Raw genomic sequence first — 21,313 nt, 5'->3', positions numbered from 1 at the left:
GTGTTCACAAAACATTTTCAGTCTCACCTGAGTTTGATCATGAAACTTTATTTGTCATTTATATCTTAATAGCATGTTCAAAACTAAATTTTAGATTCGTAACTATTTTCAACTGGCTATTCAGTATTGATGGTCAGTCTCAATTGGAATTTAACCTTGAATTTTTAGTAAAAGTAATATTAAAATTTCAAACTCAAACTCAGCTAATACCGAAAAATGTTTTGGGCTCACGGGGATGCATTGTTTGAAAATGTGAAAAATATTTGCCGTCGTAGATATCCGTTCTTATTCGTGAGAATGCTGGCACGTGGGTTTCAGAACGAGGCTTAGCGTGGGTTTTGTAAACAAGAAGAAATATTAAGATGGTAAGAGGGTAACGGTTTTATGGTATGTTTCACCAAGGATGCGACGTTTTTCAGCCTCTCAACGGCATGCAATGCACAGCAAAAGCAGTTATAGCTAAATATTAGCCGTTTTTCCAATCCAATCTTCAAAATATTAGCCGACGGCTCTCCGGCGACTTGATGCTCTGCATCAAAATTTTACTTGTTTCTACTTGATGTATTTTAAAACCTCTCACCTTTCATTGACATTGCTTCTATAAGTTCAAAAACAGGTCATAAATGATATATGTAACGACATTTAGCAATAAATGATATTTCTTTTATTACCAACAAATGTAGGCCTAACCGTTTCAAGTTCTTTACGAGGACAATGAAGGTATAGTTGTCCTGTATGTGAACTATTTGTTATATCTTGTGATGAGCTGTAGCTATGATAGCAGATCAACATAATTCCGCTTTCAGTACACAGGCATCTTCGTCAAACGTGCTACGTGTTTGTAAATACACGATCTATTTTCTGAAAGAAAAATTTAAAAAAGAAACAGAGCAATTGCTTCACGTCAGAGTTGCGCCCTAGGTCTTAGTTTAAAATTGTTTAAAACTTTGTACAGGCTTATAAAACTTAATCTAAAGTTTTAAGAACAGTGTAAAAACTGCTAATTTGACTGGTTATTTCTGAGCACAGTTTTAAAACCTACAAATGACAGTTTTACATTCTGGGACTGGTCTTCAAACTAATTGTTATGATCTTGGAATGAGGAATACCATTCTTCATTTTTCAGTTTTACCTTTGTGTAGAAAATGTCTTATGTGAATTACGGAAAGCGCTAATTGGCTTTAGAGTACTGAACATGTTCACATTAATTCCATGAAATGTTCCACATCCGTTTTACTACATTTAAGGTACTTGCTCAGATCAGAATTCAAGTCCGAGTCCATAGTCAACCGGATTGAATTGCCAACTTCCGATAGACCACTGCTGCAAAATTTTGCTATTCACTTCCAATACTAAATTTGTCCACTATCTTTTAAATCGAGTAAACTTCTAGTTAGCGTATAAAACAGACATACACATTTTTCTGGAGACTTTGTCCATTCTTTAGACAAGAAGATGAAATATACACAGCGTTTTTAGATGCAACTTAGGATTTAATATCATTTTGCGTTATTTTGTTTCGTTTTACTGAGGCCAATGACGTTTCAATTTATTTGCTTTTGTTGTTGTAAACCAACCTATCAGTGAAAAACATCATCCAGATCTTCGTCTTTCTCGGATATTCTACTTTCTAAAGTATTGTCAATGTATGGTATTCCGGAACTCATGCTCACGCTTTTTCTCACTACAAAGCCAGCATTTGTATCCAATGTCACATTTTCGTATTTTACGTTATTAGACGAAGTTCTAGTCCGTTTACGTTCGGGTTTCTTCGGAACCATTTCCGATTTCGAGATTTTCCTGTTCTTATCACCACCATCTTCACTACTAACACTCATGGTGTTCACAATTTCGAACTCGAACTCGGCTGTGCTGTCTATGGCCCCTCTCTGTGATACCGTACTGAACCCCCGGAAGTAGAGCCGCTCTCTCTATGACGTAACTTCCTAAATGTTCTGAAAAAATACAACATTCTATGAAAGGAAGTTTTAGTTTTTTGTTGCTTTGATGTATGCTTTATATTTATTATATCAAATAAATTTGCACCTGATTTGAAAAAAAAAAACACTCATTAGCATTAAGTAAAGCTATTCGCTTTTGTTTCACTGTAAGTTAAAGTTTAAAGTGTACTGTGTACGTTTAATTTCAGTTTATTTATAAATCACCTACCCCTTTTTATATAGCAGTATTACGACAATGATGACGAGACACACAAAAATACCCGCTCCTATAGCAATACCAACGTATATTGGAACTGAAAAACAAAATGTTTTAAATACACTGAATGTTCTTATATTGATCTGGCTTATTATATTAAAGGACTCCGAATACTTAAAAATATTGTTTCCCGATTGTTATAACTAGAAATTAATAAATATTCATAATGTAATGCACAGAGCATAATAAATGTTTAGGCATACACTTTTATTTCAAAGTTCAAATGACTGTAATTATGACTTTACTATAATGATAAAGGGAGAGACTATTCCGTGTACTTAAAAATGAAAAGAAAATCAGTTTAGCATTATTTCCATTCCGTATTCCATCTTGTCTGCCGCGCTGTAATCTTTATGCCATTCTATATCATTGTTCACTTGAGTTGAGTGCTGACTTATTTCGGAAGTTTAAAAATGGCCCTTTTGTGGCAGATGGTCTTTCTGAACAGGCTATCATAACAAATGTAAAAATCAGATACGAAAGAATTGACCTTCATTCACAGGTGGTATTTATACACAGGAATTGTTTATACACAGGAGTTATTTTATACACAGGAGTTATTTTATACACAGGTGATCCTTAGCATATGATGTTTGACTGTATATTTTGGTTTAAGAATATATTAAAACACTTACAGTTTTTATCAAATCCCTGCTCTGATGAGTTTTTATCACCGGGTTCAGGTGAAGCTTGATTGCTACCTGTAAAATAAAAAAATATTTGTCATAAAGTTGAGAAACTGATTCCTTGTGCAACAACTTGATTGAACTTTAACGAAGGTTCCGAGAGTATTTATTTTAATAGCTTCTTATGACTACAGATCGAGAGATATTCGAGGGAAAAGTAGAGTTTCACGATAATCAATAGAAGCAAGATATTCACGACTAAGTGATAATTTTGCATGATTTTACAGTTAAGATAACAAAGAATAAAAATCTGCGGGAGAACTTCACCGTAAACGAGATCTCACATGCACTTTTGCAGATTGTTAATGCCAGTGACGACTTTTTTGCTTTTGACAGAAATTTAAAAATATTTTCAACATGAACAATATTCACATAGATTTTTGCAAGATATTCGTATAGATAACAAAAAATCATGTGAAAATCAGTAACCTTGCAACTTTTAAAATAATGCAGTAATGCAGAATTGTATCATTTCCTTGCATCAAATTGTCTATATACATTATATGCCAAACTTGATGAAATGAACATGTTGAAAATTTTCATACAACTGTGGACGAGTACTTTAAGACATTTATGTTGGTCATAATTTCAGAAAAGATATACTAGTAGCATCGAATTTGTCATCGGGATTTTGAACTTAAGACTTGTATGAGTTGTCCGCACTTTTGAGCCATGAGTGAAAGTTGTCAGTTGTTTGCGGGAACACATGTTTACTTCAGAAAGTACTATTTTGATCATAGGATATTAGAATAATTCCGTCTAAATAGACCACATTGACATCAAAGTTAAATCTCTGTTTTCGACTCGCGTCTTGCTAGATTGTTTTTCATTAAAGAAAGTTAAGCGAGTTTAAAAGAAATTATAAGCCTCTCTTAGAATGATAGCGCACGTCATTGCCCATTCAACCACGTAAATAGTGCTTAATATACTAAGTTAAGCAAACATAACGAAATTGTTTGTGCAACTGCTAAAGTTCATTTGATTATAATTTCTAATTAGTCTTCTTTGAAATACTGCCATGTTACGCAGACCAAAGCTGCTCTCTGGTCTCAATTGTTGACATTATAGATAGAACTATTTGGTAACAATAACAAATCATGTTGCATTATTTAAAAATCAAATACACAAACATTAGTGAAAGGCCATCAGTACAAGGAAAATACATGTACAAAAAAAAGTGATAAAACCCGTATTTGCATTAAGGTCCATGTAATTGACGACATGACACTAGTGCGTTCGTATACTAATACATCACGTTATTCATGTACATTTTCATTCCCTGAAAAGATTTAGAATTAAATTTTAAGCTTATTAATATGTCTGTATTGACGGAAGTCGGCTAGCCGTTAAAAACATGACTTTCCATTCAAAAACGGAGAGAGCCAATTCCGCATTTTGAGAATTTCAATTTGTCGAACATATATCATTACGGGTCCACAACATTAGGCTTGATGTTTTATTTTAAGAGCTCGTCCTTATAGCTTAGTATGGAAATTACAGACTGTTAACGGGGAGGTTGCCAGGTCTATCATCGAAAGGGACGGACGTTTTCCGTGATGATCTGACAGGAAGCAATGCGTATGACGTCATTCGTTCACCAATTTAAATCTTGAGGGGAAGAGGAGAATATTTCTAGGGAAAAGGGCTCTATTTGGATCTTTTGATGTCAAGTTTCCTCCGTTCCTTATAGAAGGAGGCCATTGGGTTTGAATTACGTGTGTCCCTTAACCGCCGAGGCTTCGTAACACCGATTTAGATATACAGTAATCCAGCCAACCAGTTGGACCATTTAACACAGGTATCCGCGCGTGCCTGAACTAGTACCAAGAGGGCCACACTGGGACAACACTGGGACCTATTTTGAACCATTAAGCTTGTAAAGTTGCCGTATGACATAAATTGTCAAAACCCAACCAAAACTGGTTGTAAACATCATTATTAACGTCAAGAAGTTCATTTGAGGACAACAGAGTGAGTGTTTAACTGCATATGATGAAACAAGTTATGATGTTGTTGTTTCAAGTCAGACAATTACAGTCTAAGTATGTACTTCCGAAAAAATAAACAATACACACATATTCAAGTGTTTGTGCGAAAATTATTTCAGCTACTGCAATGATTTGTAATATCACCACATTAATTTCCTTCAATATTAGAATGGTTTAAAAAGTATGTCGAAGCTGTTAAAAAGCGCTTTGGAAGTGATAAAATCACGCAACATGCTATCTTTACGGAATCGTGTTCAGACCATAGTTGTGTGGATTTACCACGCAACGCACGACGTAAACGGTTCTTTATGAAACGCAACCATGGTTTACAAAAGAACTACCCTACCCTCAGACTGGGTATCCAAACACAGCACATTATCGGTTCTCCAGACAAAGTCTGTATTCTCAGTCTGGGTTTCCTAAGGCAGGTCTGTAATCATTCGCTGCAGGTGACACATTTCTTGTTGTTTCTCTGTATACATATTGTACGTTTAATTGCAATAAACATACAACTTCTAAAGATCAGACTTGCTGTAGCTTTCACAGAAGCAGTTGTTTCAACGCGGCGATGGAGGATTCGTCAAAGGAAAGCTGAATGACGATATTTCTTGGGGGTCGGGTGTGTATAGAGTGTGAGGTGGGTGAACAACCTAATCATTGCCTAGAGTACACAGTGGACATATCTGATGTCAGAAGCTGGAAAGCGGTAGTGGACCTTATTGCATGGAATGCTGAAAGGGGGTTATCAGCAGAGGCAGCCAGTGTGAATTTGGTCACAACAAGGCGGGGCGCCAGGGAAAAGGGTCAAGTCCCAGTTCAGCCTTCGAAGGGCGGATCTCCTGACTCCGGGGATCAGTCGCATAGCCAGACGGGCCAGGTAGCTCTAAAACCTGAGTTACCTAGCCGTCAGGTTAAGCAAAAAAAGCCTGTCCCAAAACCAAGAAAGCAGGTGGGCCAGGCAGCTGCAAAACCTCAGCTACCTAGTCATCCGGTAAATCAGGATAAACATGTTCCAAACACTGAACACGGTTCCGTTCCACCAGAACAGGCAATACCTCAAGTAGATGGTAAAGGTGGGACCACGGGGAATCAACCTAGTAGCTGGGGGTTCTCCATTTTTGACCTGATTAAAGCTCAAGAAGATGATGTGAATCTTAATGCACAGACTGTAAAAATTGGTAGGGCTATTGAGGGTCAGTTGTTACGGTTTGTTTTCCTTTCACAGAACGCAGACCTGTTATACGTCCAGGGCCAGCCCTCTTGGATGTAATGGACTCAAAAGATAGTTCCAAGAGTCAGGTTGGCAAGCATGGCCAACCTTGGCAGCAGTTTTCTCGCCAGATCAGCTGAGAAGTGCAAGACACCCACTCATCTTGCTTGAAAAAACAACTAGTATTGATGTGGATCCCAGCTATTCTACACTTACAAGGCTCTCCTTTTCCAGGCGCGGAAGAGTGTAGTTAGCGGATGTTCCGGATCACGGGTTCCGGCATTAAACATTGGCCAAAGAGCATTTTGGGATCGCCATCTTCGTTCGTGTGTCAGCCATATTAGTTGGCATTCCGAAGCGACACACAAAGCTGTTGTATAATACAGTTTAAAGCAGCCATCCATCCATCAAATTTCCTAGGTAGTTTTAGCATATATTGGTGGGTTCAACAATTCTATAATGTTGACGTCACGTCGACGTGATATTTAGCGCCATGTATACATCTAGAAATAGCGCTTTTAAATTTGATCAAATGTCTTACTTAATAGCATGTTTAAAACGAAATGTAACATTGAACAACTGTCTTGATTAATTTACACATATATCAGGGTTGGTTTTCGCTTTGCAGAATAATTCGCCATCTTTTGCGCCCAAACTGAACTCTTCCGCAAGTGGTATTACCATTTCCGGTCCTGGTGTGCATAAACAAAGGAGCGTGACGACCTAACAGTTGGCGCCATGCCTGCGCAAGGAAACAGTTCTGTCATATTTGGTTTTAATTTTACAATAAAATTCTTATTAGAATCGAAATAATTTATAGCAAAACATTGTTTTAACATTATTTATACCCTCGGGCGGTTATACGTCGTTCGAAACAATTCACTCGGGCTGTGCCCTCGTGAAATTATTACGCCCGGTGTTTAACCGCCAATCGTATATATATAGTGTTAAAGCACCGTTTTGCTATACATGTAGATTATTTCTTAAATATTTTTTCTCGTGTCACAATATATTTCCGAGCTGACTTAGTCGTGGTAAAAATGTTCGCATAACAATGAGATAATGTCAAAACTGAACAGTTGAACAGCTGGTCATTTATCAATTGGTGTAAAATGACAACTTAATACCTGTACTAATTATGACATACATTTAATTATGGTGTCTTATTAAGCGCGTGACCTGTCACTTTGTGCACATGTGTGTTTTTCTTTTTGTACTTTTCGGATAAAAGTGCAACAGGTGAATTGTCAAACAACGCTATGACACAGTCATCATGGTAATTGCTCATCTTTTATTGCTATAGACGTAACTAGGCCCGTTATATCATGGTTGTTATCAAATAAAACATGTCACCCTCTTTTGTTTGCACTTTGTAAATCTAGCTCCTGTCTAACCACTTCATCGGCTTAAGTTCTGGTTGTCAATTTTTGACAGGAAATTTTTGACATTTTAATATATTTTGAAAATCGCGTAACAAAATGAGCTTCTGGTTCAGTAAAACAACACCTTTATGTCTAAGTTAATTGACATTTCTGATAATATGCTCGTTTCTATTAAAACACGCTTACACTAAAATGACGTCACGTTAATTAACGTGCGATGACGTCAATGTTTTGTTGCGACCAAGGAAGAACTCTTCTATATTTTATGTACATTTTTAGATTAAGGGCATATTAGAATCGAAATAATGTATAGCAAAATCGTATTTTACCTAAATTAATACACTTAAAATCGGTTATACGGACGTATAACCTCTTTCCGTGTATTAATAACGTTAAAACAAGGGTTTTCTATACATTATTTTTTAAATAAGGCATGGATCTCAATGAAAGTTTCTATATTTACAGAGCGGGATGTTGCCTGACCGAGCTATTGATTAGTATAGGCGATGCATTTCAGTATTTACTGTCATTTATAAGTCAATTAATTTATATTAATCAAGAAATAGATAACGATATGAAGATAGAAAATGGACCAATTCAATAATTTTAAAATACAGATTTAACCATCAAGATACATGCACACAAAAAAGTATTGTGAAAAAAGGATTTATGGAACAATTAAGAAACAGATATAGCGATAAAAAGACATAAACGATGTTCTAAAAATAACTTGCTAAATTTCATTCTATGCTCTTTAAAGGAAAAAGTGGATATATGATTGTTCGTGGCATGAGGTTATCAAGTGGCCAATCGACCAGTACAACAGGTGGTTTCCCGTGCCATGTGGTTGTTCAAGTGGCCAATCGACCAGTACAACAGGTGGTTTCTCGTGCCATGTGGTTGTTCAAGTGGCCAATCGACCAGTACAACAGGTGGTTTCTCGTGCCATGTGGTTGTTCAAGTGGCAAATCGACCAGTACAACAGGTGGTTTCCCGTGCCATGTGGTTGTTCAAGTGGCCAATCGACCAGTACAACAGGTGGTTTCCCGTGCCATGTGGTTGTTCAAGTGGCCAATCGACCAGTACAACAGGTGGTTTCTCGTGCCATGTGGTTGTTCAAGTGGCCAATCGACCAGTACAACAGGTGGTGTCTCGTGCCATGTGGTTGTTCAAGTGGCCAATCGACCAGTACAACAGGTGGTGTCTCGTGCCATGTGGTTGTTCAAGTGGCCAATCGACCAGTACAACAGGTGGTTTCTCGTGCCATGTGGTTGTTCAAGTGGCAAATCGACCAGTACAACAGGTGGTTTCTCGTGCCATGTGGTTGTTCAAGTGGCCAATTGACCAGTACAACAGGCGGTTTCCCGTGCCATGTGGTTGTTGAAGCGGCCTATCGACCAGTACAACAGGTGGTTTGCCGTGCAATGAGGTTGTTCAAGCGGCCAAACGACAACAGGTGGTTTTCCGTGCCATGAGGTTGTTCAAGCGGCCAATCAATTGTTCAAGCGGCCAATCGACAAGTACAACCGGTGGTTTCTATCAAAACTAATAATGATACTGAAACTGTAATAAATCATTATCGACTGTTTATGGTCATATGGAGATTGAAAAATTATTTTTGTTACAGTGACAGTTGTACAACTTTGTTAATAAAACAACAAAGTATAACTGTTTTACAGTACAACCGGCCCAATGGGCCTATAAGTCAATATTTTATGAATAATTTAATTTTGACAGAGATCAAAAAGTTATAAATGGTTGATTCAACATCAGATCATATTCAGAGTAAATGTTAGAAAACAATATTCACATTCATCTAAATGTTAATGATTTTCTTCGGGCGAATGCACATTACAGAAACTTAGCCGTTTTCTATGGAAAGTCTGCTAATAATTTTTTCATTAAATCACCATCTGAAAATGAGTTTCGCTCAAATATCTATTTTCAAAACTATCAGCCAAATTGATGTTCGAAAACTTGTTGTATTTCTGAACACCAGTTAATAATGTAATATGAGCCGCGCCATGAGAAAACCAACATAGTGGCTTTGCGACCAGCATGGATCTAGATTAGCCTGCGCATCCGCGCAGTCTGGTCAGGATCCATGCTGGTCGCTTTCAAAGCCTATTGCAATTAGAGAAACCGTTAGCGAACAGCATGGATCCTGACCAGACTGCGCGGTTGCGCAGGCTGGTCTGGATCCATGCTGGTCGCAAAGCCACTATGTTGGGTTTTCCCATGGCACGGCTCATATCATAATCATAGTCAAAAACTCTGTTCGCAATTCTGGTATCATCAGATGCAAGCAGTCTATTCCATCAGCATGTTTAGTCAACGTCTCTAGCTGTAACCAGCCTGTACCTCATTTTATTGTTTAAGTTGGTGTGAACCGACGTACACCGAAGAAAAAAACGAATTGCTCTGTTTTGGACCGAATCAATGGAGCCACCCAGATGGCGAAAGAAAAACACTGATTTTAAAATGGTTTATCAAGGTACATTACACTTCATGATTCAAGTGTTACTTGCCGGCATAAATGCATCAAACGTCCTAGGATTGGTTATAGAGGCTAATTCTTATTTATGCACATCGGTTAGTGCATTTTATGTGCAAGAAGGTTAGACATTTGTAAAAGGAAAGTTTGGCTTACGTTCAGTCCAGTGAGCGGCAGCAGATTCAGTACTGGTTAATGATTGATTTAAAGGGAAGTAACGTTTCAAGTTCGGCAGGACATGGGTTTGTTCACTGGACGCGGCATATTAAAGACGCGTGAATGGTAGCAGTAGCGCCTTTGCTTGGCGCTAAGCGTTATCTCTTCACCTCGTTGCTATGGGTACCATCTGGAATGACTGATTCATGTTTTAAATCTTATTTCACAATCAAACTAATATAGATTCGTATAACTATAGGTAACGACTACAAGGTTAAGATCATTCTTCCTCTTACTTCAGAAATAATAAGTTCCCAAGCGTGGTTTATCGTAGAATAACCCGTGTTTTGAGTTCTTATGCGTAAGAATATATCACGAAGGCCGTAGGCCTGAGTGAAATATTGTTTCGTATAAGAACGAAAAACTCGGGTTATTCTACGATAAATCAACTTGAGAACTTGTTATTTCGATTCTAACACGACATACTAGTATCAACAGTGTTAGAAAAAATGATAACTACTTTTACGACAGTGCTACGCACCTGGATCGGATCATGATGTCACTGCTAGCGCATTGATTTTTGCAAAATAAACCGAGATAGATTTTGCTATACATGTAGGTTATTTGCTGGTCGTGTTAGAATTTAAAATAAGTTTGTTTTTTGTTTTTGTTGGGTTTAACGTCCCAGCGACACAGTTACAGGTCATATGGCGACTTTCCAGATTTTCACGGTGGAGAAAGTCCTCAGGTGCCCCTCCTTGCATTATTTCATCACAGGCGGTCACATGGGTAGTAGCACTGACCTTCTGTTAGCCAACTGGATGTCTTCTTCACATGGAGAAATGATGTATAATGCCATGTATACTAATCGAAGCTTCTAGGGTCCCCAGTAAGTTTCATCATACTACGAGTACATGTAATAAAGTTCTCACAAATTTATGTTGTTATTGACAAATAAAAATGAAACAAAATCAAAGAATGCCATGATATCATATTATGTCTGATACAGTCTCAGCCAAATTTTGAAAAGTCACAAAAATACAAAGAAGTCTAGAAATTCAAACGAGCGGATTTCATTATAATGTAAATAGACAAAAACCAAACAACGTCTTTAATTGTATCGTGCCGTAACTTGGAAACAAATTTAAATTCAAATAGATATGGTCATTGAAAATTACATATTTACATCTTCGTATCCTTACACTTGAAGGATATTTGCTCGTTGAATAAAAGCAAAACATTCATTTGCATATTTGTAACTTTTTAAAAGTTTGTAGAAATGTTAAAATTAATGAAACAATATCTTTGTGCTAACTGATCTTGTAAACAACTTATTAATCTCAACGTCATAGAAAATTTGATAACTCTACAGCCTGCGTTATTAAAAATATAGCACAAAATATCAAAAGGCAGGTGAGGTTAAGCAAATACTTGAGAATGATCCGGCCTACAATCGAATCTTTATAAGGTTATTGTCTAAAGACATCCTTTTAATTTGGCAGGTTACAATGTGCATTTGAACTGCTCTGTATGTAAAGATATGATATTCCCAAACTTAATTTCTTGAAAGAAAATTTATGTAAAAGGGAATATATTTGTGTCATATCCAACAATATGTACTAAACGGGACTGATGTGGATGTTGGCGCGCACCTCAAAACGAAATACAACGTTTCAAAGTCTCGCGTCGGTGCGCGCGTGCGCCAGAACGACATGACGAAATTCATTTCATAAACGTGTTCACGCCAACGCGACATAACAGAACATTTTTATTTCGTTTAGCACTTAGAAACGGACGCGCACACCAACGAGAAATAACGTTTCGTTGTGGCGCGATGTTACTTTCGTTTTGTCGCGTTGGTACACATTTTAACATTCAACATGCGTGCCAAGATGACGCCACGAAATTTGTTACAAAAACGAAATGTCCTAAATAAGCCTGCCCACCATAATGACTGACCACAAACTTTCATGATACATCTGCATATAGTTCTGTTTATTGCTGTAATTAAGCATGGTAAAAGGTTTACCTTGATAATACATTACTACATTAAAATTAGCCCATATACGTTGTAAATAACTGACAAACAGAATAACAAATGTCTAAAACTTTATTCTAGATTTACCTTCGCGGCAACATTATGGGAACAATCATTCAATCATTTCTTCTTGATGTGCTTTAAAATTCACCTTTCATTTCCATTAGAGCAAAACCAGACCATATATAGATGATAAATGGAGGAAATGATATATTTTTATTACCAACAAGTGTATCTACGAGGGCAGTGTATCTTAAACCTAGTTGGCCTGTATATGAACTAATTGGAAGTTGATGAACTGTAGATTGCACTAATAATATAGAAAACTCTATCTATACGTGATCGAAATTCTCTGATATAAACAAAAACACGGAGAAATTATTGTGCATGCATTCATGGAAATAAGAAAGGAGCCTTTCCCGGAAAAGTTCGGAAACTTATTGCTCCACGTCAGAGTTCGCGCCCTAGGTGTGAAGTTAAAACGGTCTCAAAACTGTGTCCATGGTTATAAATCAAAATCTCAAGACCAGTGTTAAAACTCCAGCGTTTGTCTCCTTATTTCTGAGCACAGTTTTTAAATCTAACAACGACAATTGTGCATTCTGAGATTGGTCTCCAGACCCCGTGTTCACAAAACATTTTCAGTCTCACCTGAGTTTGATCATGAAATTTATTTGTCATTTATATCTTAATAGCATGTTCAAAACTAAATTTTAAATTCGTAACTATTTTCAACTGGCTATTCAGTATTGATGGTCAGTCTCAATTGGAATTTAACCTTGAATTTTTAGTAAAAGTAATATTAAAATTTCAAACTCAAACTCAGCTAATACCGAAAACTGTTTTGGGCTCACGGGGATGCATTGTTTGAAAATGTGAAAAATATTTGCCGTCGTAGATATCCGTTCTTATTCGTGAGAATGCTGGCACGTGGGTTTCAGAACGAGGCTTAGCGTGGGTTTGGTAAACAAGGAAAAATATTAAGATGGTAAGAGGGTAACGGTTTTATGGTATGTTTCACCAAAGATGCGACGTTTTTCAGCCTCTCAACGGCATGCAATGCACCGCAAAAGCAGTAATAGCTAAATATTAGCCTTTTTTCCAATCCAATCTTCAAAATATTAGCCGACGGCTCTCCGGCGACTTGATGCTCTGCATCAAAATTTTACTTGTTTCTTCTTGATGTATTCTAAAACCTCTCACCTTTCATTGACATTGCTTCTATAAGTTCAAAAACAGGTCATAAATGATATATAACGACATTTAGCAATAAATGATATTTCTTTTATTACCACCAAATGTTACCGTTTCTTTACGAGGACAATGAATTTTAAGGCATAGTTGGCCTGTATGTGAACTATTTGTTATGTCTAGTGATGAACTGTAGCTATGATAGCAGATCAACATAATTCCGCTTTCAATACACAGGGATCTTCGTCAAATGTGCTACGTGTTTGTAAATACACGATCTATTTTCTGAAAGAAAAATTTAAAAAAGAAACAGAGCAATTGCTTCACGTCAGAGTTGCGCCCTAGGTCTTAGTTTAAAATTGTTTAAAACTTTGTACAGGCTTATAAGAACAGTGTAAAAACTGCTAATTTGACTGGTTATTTCTGAGCACAGTTTTAAAACCTACAAATGACAGTTTTACATTCTGGAGCTGGTCTTCAAACTAATTGTAATGATCTTGGAATGAGGAATATCATTTCATTTCTCAGTTTTACATTCCTTCGTGTAGAAAATGTCTTATGTGAATTACGGAAAGCGCTAAATGACTTTAAGAGTACTGAACATGTTCACATTAATTCCATGAAATCATGTTCCACATCCGTTTTACAACATTCAAGGTACTGGCTCTGATCAGAATTCAAGTCCGAGTCCTTAGTCAACCGGATTGAATTGCCAACTTCCGATAGACCACTGCTACAAAATTTTGCTATTCACTTCCAATATTAAATTTGTCCACTATCTTTTAAATCGAGTAAACTTCTATTTAGCGTATAAAACAGACATACACATTTTTCTGGAGACTTTGTCCATTCTTTAGACAAGAAGATGAAATATACACAGCGTTTTTAGATGCAACTTAGGATTTAATATCATTTTGCGTTATTTTGTTTCGTTTTACTGAGGCCAATGACGTTTCAGTTTATTTGATTTTGTTGTAACCTATCAGTGAAAAACATCATCTAGATCTTCGTCTTTCTCGGATATTCTACTTTCTAAAGTATTGTCAATGTATGGTATTCCGGAACTCATGCTCACGCTTTTTCTCACTACAAAGCCAGCATTTGTATCCAATGTCACATTTTCGTATTTTACGTTGTTAGACGAAGTTCTAGTCCGTTTACGTTCGGGTTTCTTCGGAACCATTTCCGATTTCGAGTTTTTCCTGTTCTTATCACCACCATCTTCACTACTAACACTCATGGTGTTCACAATTTCGAACTCGGCAGTGCTGTCTATGGCCCCTCTCTGTGATACCGTACTGAACCCCCGGAAGTAGAGCCGCCGTGTGCTTGATCCGCTCTCTCTACGACGTAACTTCCTAAATGTTCTGAAAAAATACAACATTCTATGAAAGGAAGTTTTAGTTTTTTGTTGCTTTGATGTGTGCTATTTATCTATTATATCAAATAAATTTTCACCGGATTTGAAAAAAAAGATACTCATTAGCATTAAGTAAAGCTTTTCGCTTTTGTTTCACTGTAAGTTAAAGTTTAAAGTGTACTGTGTACGTTTAATTTCAGTTTATTTATAAATCACCTACCCCTTTTTATATAGCAGTATTACGACAATGATGACGAGACACACAAAAATACCCGCTCCTATAGCAATACCAACGTATATTGGAACTGAAAAACAAAATGTTTTAAATACACTGAATGTTCTTATATTGATCTGGCTTATTATATTAAAGAACTCCGAATACTTAAATATATTGTTTCCCGATTATTATAATTAGAAATTAATAAATATTCATAATGTAATTCACAGAGCATAATAAATGTTCAGGCATACACTTATTTCAAAGTTCAAATGACTGTAATTATGATTTTACTATAATGATAAAGGGAGAGACTATTCCGTGTACTTTAAAATGAAAAGAAAATCAGTTTAGCATTATTTCCATTCCGTATTCCACCTTGTCAGCCGCGCATTAATCTTTATGCCATTCTATATCATTGTCCACTTGAGTTGAGTGCTGACTTATTTCGGAAGTTTAAAAATGGCCCTTTTGTGGCAGACGGTCTTTCTGAACAGGCTATCATAACAAATGTAAAAATCGGATACGAAAGAATTGACCTTCATTCACAGGTGGTCTTTATACACAGGTGGTCTTTATACACAGGAGTTATTTTATACACAGGTGATCCTTAGCATATGATGTTTGACTGTATATTTTTGTTTAAGAATATAAACCACTTACAGTTTTTATCAAATCCCTGCTCTGATGAGTTTTTATCACCGGTTTCAGGTGAAGCTTGATTGCTACCTGTAAAATAAAAAATATTTGTCATAAAGTTGAGAAACTGATTCCTTGTGCAACAACTATATGCCTTTCAAGTTGCCGATCTATTTATTTTAATAGCTCTTTGGACTAACCGACAAATTTGAGGCGAAAATGATTTCTCTCATAATCAATAGAACAAACTTATTCACATAAGATTTTTGCAAGATATTCGTATAGATAACAAAAATCATTGTGAAGAATTCAGTAAACCGTTGCAACACTTTTAAAATAATGCAGTAATGCAGAAATTGTATACATTCTCCTTGCATTTTTACAAATATTTTTTATTTTCACCCACTTTCCCACTTTATCATTTACAGTGTCCTATATACATTATATGCCAAACTTGATGAAATGAACATGTTGAAAATTTTCATACAAACTGTGGACGAGTAGCTTTAAGACATTTATGTTGGTCATAATTTCAGAAAAAGATATACTAGTAGCATCGAATTTGTCCATCGGACATTTTGAACTTAAGACTTGTATGAGTTGTCCGCCACTTTTGAGCCATGAGTGAAAGTTGTCAGTTGTTTGCGGGGAACACATGTTTACTTCAGAAAGTACTATTTTGATCATAGGATATTAGAATTAGAATTCCGTCTAAATAAGACCACATTGACCATCAAAGTTAAATCTCTGTTTTCGACTCGCGTCTTGCTAGATTGTTTTTCATTAAAGAAAGTTAAGCGAGTTTAAAAGAAATTATAAGCCTCTCTTAGAATGATATCACACGTCATTGCCCATTCAACCACGTAAATAGTGCTTAATATACTAAGTTAAGCAAACATAACGAAATTGTTTGTGCAACTGCTAAAGTTCATTTGATTATAATTTCTAATTAGTCTTCTTTGAAATACTGCCATGTTACGCAGACCAAAGCTGCTCTCTGGTCTCAATTGTTGACATTATAGATAAAACTATTTGGTAACAATAACAAATCATGTTGCATTATTTAAAAATCAAATACACAAACATTAGTGAAAGGCCATCAGTACAAGTATAATACATGTACAAAAAAAAAGTGATAAAACCCGTATTTGCATTAAGGTCCATGTAATTGACGACATGACACTAGTGCGTTCGTATACTAATACATCACGTTATTCATGTACATTTTCATTCCCTGAAAAAATTTAGAATTACATTTTAAGCTTATTAATATGTCTGTATTGACGGAAGTCGGCTAGCCGTTAAAAACATGACTTTCCATTCAAAAACGGAGAGAGCCAATTCCGCATTTTGAGAATTTCAATTTGTCGAGCATATATCATTACGGGTCCACAACATTAGGCTTGATGTTTTATTTTAAGAGCTCGTCCATATAGCTTAGTACGGAAATTACAGACTATAAACTGGGAGGTTGCCAGGTCTATCATTGAAAGGGACGGACGTTTTCCGTGATGATCTGACAGGAAGCAATGCGTATGACGTCATTCGTTCACCAATTTAAATCATGAGGGGAAGAGGAGAATATTTCTAGGGAAAAAGGCTCTATTTGGATTCTTTGATGTCAAGGTTCCTCCGTTCCTAATAGAAGGAGGCCATTGGGTTTGAATTACGTGTGTCCCTTAACCGCCGAGGCTTCGTAACACCGATTTAAATATACAGTAATCCAGACAACCAGTTGGACCATTTAACACAGGTATCCGCGCGTGCCTGAACTAGTACCAAGAGGGCCACACTGGGACCACACTGGGACCTATTTCAACCATTGTAAAGTTGCCGTATGACATAAATTGTCAAAACCCAACCAAAACTGGTTGTAAACATCATTTATTAACGTCAAGAAGTTCATTTGAGGACAACAGAGTGAGTGTTTAACTGCATATGATGAAACAAGTTATGATGTTGTTTGTTTCAAGTCAGACAATTACAGTCCTAAGTATGTACTTCCGAAATAAATAAACAATACACACATATTTCAAGTGTTTGTGCGAAAATTATTTCAACTACTGCAATGATTTGTAATATCACCACATAAATTTCCTTCAATATTAGAATGGTTTAAAAAGTATGTTGAAGCTGTTTTAAAGCGCTTTGGAAATGATAAAATCACGCAACATGCTATCTTTACGGAATCGTGTTCAGACCATAGTTGTGTGGATTTACCACGCAACGCACGACGTTAACGGTTCTTTATGAAACGCAACCCTGGTTTACAAAAGAACTACCCTACCCTCAGACTGGGTATCCAAACACAGCACATTACCGGTTCTCCAGACAAAGTCTGTATTCTCAGTCTGGGTTTCCTAAGGCAGGTCTGTAATCATTCGCTGCAGGTGACACATTTCTGCTGTTTCTCTGTATACATATTGTACGTTTAATTGCAATAAACATACAACTTCTAAAGATCAGACTGGCTGTAGCTTTCACAGAAGCAGTTGTTTCAACGCGGCGATGGAGGATTCGTCAAAGGAAAGCTGAATGACGATATTTTCACTGTCATCGGTACGTTTTCTTCTGAGTTTTACCTCTGTTCTGTTTTTCAAAATAAGGGGCCTAACTGGAAACAGCATGTGAGACAAGAACTCATATATGCACTCTTTCTGGATAGTAGTAGGCTTGTTCCAGTCAAAAGCGAAAACCTGAGGTAAAACTCACACGTGAATTTACCAATGAAAGTAAAATCCTCCATCCTCACGGCACCGGAACCACCGCTGTGTGAAAGCTGTGGCCAGTACGGAAGATAATCTTCTAAAACTAAGATATCTATGACAAAACATGTTCGTGTGCGGTGGTCTGGGTTTCAGACGAAAACAGGTACTCTCACCGAGCTTTAATTATAGAAAATGAAAAATATTTTCCGTGTCCTCAAACAAGGTCCTCAATGTCCGCTGACCTCGTAATTTGTTTGTCAGTATGTCACTTTGTCAACTTTTTGCCAGCAACATGTATTACTAAGCCACAAATAGCCTTTTAGTTGTTTTCTTTTTTCTTGTTTTGTTTTGTTTTGTTTTCTGTTGTCTTTTTTATGGGTAGCCTATTTTTATGTCTCAAACTGGATTTGTTTGATTTTATGCACTCCGCGAGTTTTTCTTATCATTGTGTCCAACATTAATTGTGCTGCCACGTACACTATACTAAAGTAGGAATTTTAACCATTGACCTGCCATGGTGGCATTGAAAATGGTTATTCTACTAGAAACACCATAGAACTTACGACATGGGCTGTTTTCTTATTTCTTGTTTACTTTTTATAAATATGTCTGCAGAACTTGTTAAGAACTTGGTATATTATAAAACACACATAATTATAAAAGAAAGTGCCGGCGATCTCTACTTCAAAGTCAGTTATGTTAAAATGCCCTTTTCTCTAATATTTTTTTCTTAATAACACGTGACTGTATATGGTTATATACTGATTGAAGCCTCATTTTGCCACATATTTGTCCTAAAAACAAAAAACGGTTGACCTGCTAATTACACAAAAAGGAATTTCTGTTTGATTTTGCTAATTAGAAAATAATGGCGATATGTGTCATATGATGCATACAAAATATGTGAGTGTATCGTCACGTGTTGTGTTTTAGTATACTTAAATTATGACATTGTTTTTGTTAGATTACACAGATACAGACATCATATGTCGTTATTATATTATGTGCAGGCTTTGATTTATTGTGAAGGAATACAAACTACTAAATACCTCACAAATAACACAAATAGAAATGGAATCGTTGATTTATAAGGAAGATGTATAACAGGCATCCACAAAATATTGATGTCAAGCTATTATTATAACAGACAAAGAAAGAAATGTCCCAAAAACTTTTATATTTTTTCTCTGCATCAAAATTTATGTCGAATTTATCCTCAGTTAAACGTTGTCTTGAAACTTCCCTTAAAGGATGGCAAAGATATTTGCAATTTTGGTTTCAACACTTTATTCTCAACTGAAGTTTTTTAAGCCGACTTTTTAAAATTGTTGTAGCAGTGATCTCGACCTTAACCCTAGTGACCAGAACGCATACAAGTCTAAAAAAACTACATATGTACCAAGTTTGGTCGCAGTATCATTCCTTACAAAAAATAATTATAAGAGTAATGCAATGTGTCCTCTATAATTTGTCCAATACATTATCTTCATTCAACAGGTAAGTTCATCTATGAAATAAAACTGAAAAATAACATTTTAATGAAATTCCTCATTATGTGACGTAAGAGTGCATAATTCGACGCAACATACTGGCGGACCGCGTTCATTGGAAAAATTGTAAAAAAAGAAGGAACATTTAATAGTAATTTTAACTCTGCATACTTCTTGTGTTATCCAATTTTGTGATTACCTATGTTGTAATGGATGCAAGCCAAGTCTGACGGTGCGGTTAGAGGGGGGGTGGGGGGGGGATAATCAAGAATCGTTCAGGTGAAAGTTTAAACAATCACTGCCTTGCTTGAAAACTTACAAAAACAAACATAATATCTATATTATACATAACCTGTCACATTAGACATCCTGCGGAAGAGTTCGGAAGTTCTAAAATTTAAGCAAATATTTATTCCAGTTTTCAAAAAATAAAATCCTTTGTTTAGTTACTCTCCACTTCCGGAAACACAGTTAATGATAATCAGCTCTTAAGTAAAGTTTCTTTTCACTTCCGCAATCACATTTTAAACACTTTCTTTTCAAATCTTTTTTTTTAAACTCTTTCTACTAATGTTGGTTAAGCTTTAGAACAATACTGAACCAATGATTAGTTTAAATTACGAACTAGTTTATGATTAACAAACGGGAAAGCGGAAATACTTCATAAAAAGGAATAAACGCATTTCTGCCCTTTAAAGTACTGTCTTCCGGAAAACACTTAACTGTATCATACAGCACTCAGATTTATTCTCTGAGTGCATAAGCATAAGGACTTGAGGAAAGTTTCGAGCATGAGTTAAAGATAGACAGATGTGATACTTATACTATAAATTATTGAAAAAATGAAACGAATTGAGCATTCAGGCCAGGTCACAATGCATTTTTATTGACGGCCGATTCAGTTAGTGAGTACACTTTTCAAAGTCGTTTTGTTGATCATTTTAACAATGGCTGTTATATACCGAAATATTTTACTGATTAGCCCAGCAGTACGGCTGCAATAATGTGCCTAAAAAGAAGAAAAACGGCATATTTTATAGTATAAGTAAGCGGAAAGAAAAACTTATTTTTGTAATAATGGCAGCTGTATATATTACAATCAAGATAGTGGTGAATATTACAGTCAGGACTATGATAATATTACACTCAAGGCAGTGGTGTTATTACAATTAAGGCAGTGGTGTTATTACACTCAAGGCAGTGGTGTTATTACAATTAAGGCAGTGGTTTTATTACAATCAAAACAGTGGTGTTATTACTGTTAAGACAGTGGTGTTATTACAATCAAGGCAGTGGTGTTATTACAATCAAGGCAGTGGTGAATATTACAGTCAAGACTATGGCAATATTACACTCAAGGCAGTGGTGTTATTACAATTAAGGCAGTGGTGTTATTACAATCAAGGCAGTGGTGAATATTACAGTGAAGACTATGGTATTATTTCAATCAAGGCAGTAGTGTTATTACAATTAAGGCAGTGGTGTTATTACAATCAAAGCAGTGGTGAATATTACAGTCAAGACTATGGTATTATTT

General features: G+C 36.1%; 1 protein-coding gene across 1 annotated transcript; it reads right to left on the bottom strand.

Annotated features, from left to right (window-relative positions):
* Positions 1-13,433: 13,433 nt before the first annotated feature.
* On the bottom strand, positions 13,434-20,370 carry LOC123561165 (uncharacterized). The gene is made up of 4 exons (XM_045353391.2): positions 20,129-20,370; positions 15,603-15,668; positions 14,943-15,027; positions 13,434-14,729 (listed from the first exon to the last, which is right to left on the bottom strand). The coding sequence occupies exons 1-4, from the start codon at positions 20,142-20,144 to the stop codon at positions 14,345-14,347; spliced, it is 552 nt and encodes a 183-aa protein (XP_045209326.1). The 5' UTR covers positions 20,145-20,370; the 3' UTR covers positions 13,434-14,344.
* Positions 20,371-21,313: the final 943 nt, after the last annotated feature.

This window comes from Mercenaria mercenaria, chromosome 10 (genome assembly GCF_021730395.1).
Source record: "Mercenaria mercenaria strain notata chromosome 10, MADL_Memer_1, whole genome shotgun sequence".
In the NCBI taxonomy this organism is placed as follows: Eukaryota; Metazoa; Mollusca; class Bivalvia; order Venerida; family Veneridae; genus Mercenaria; species Mercenaria mercenaria.
Note: the sequence above shows the minus strand (reverse complement) of the source record. Positions and strands in the feature narration are given on the sequence as shown.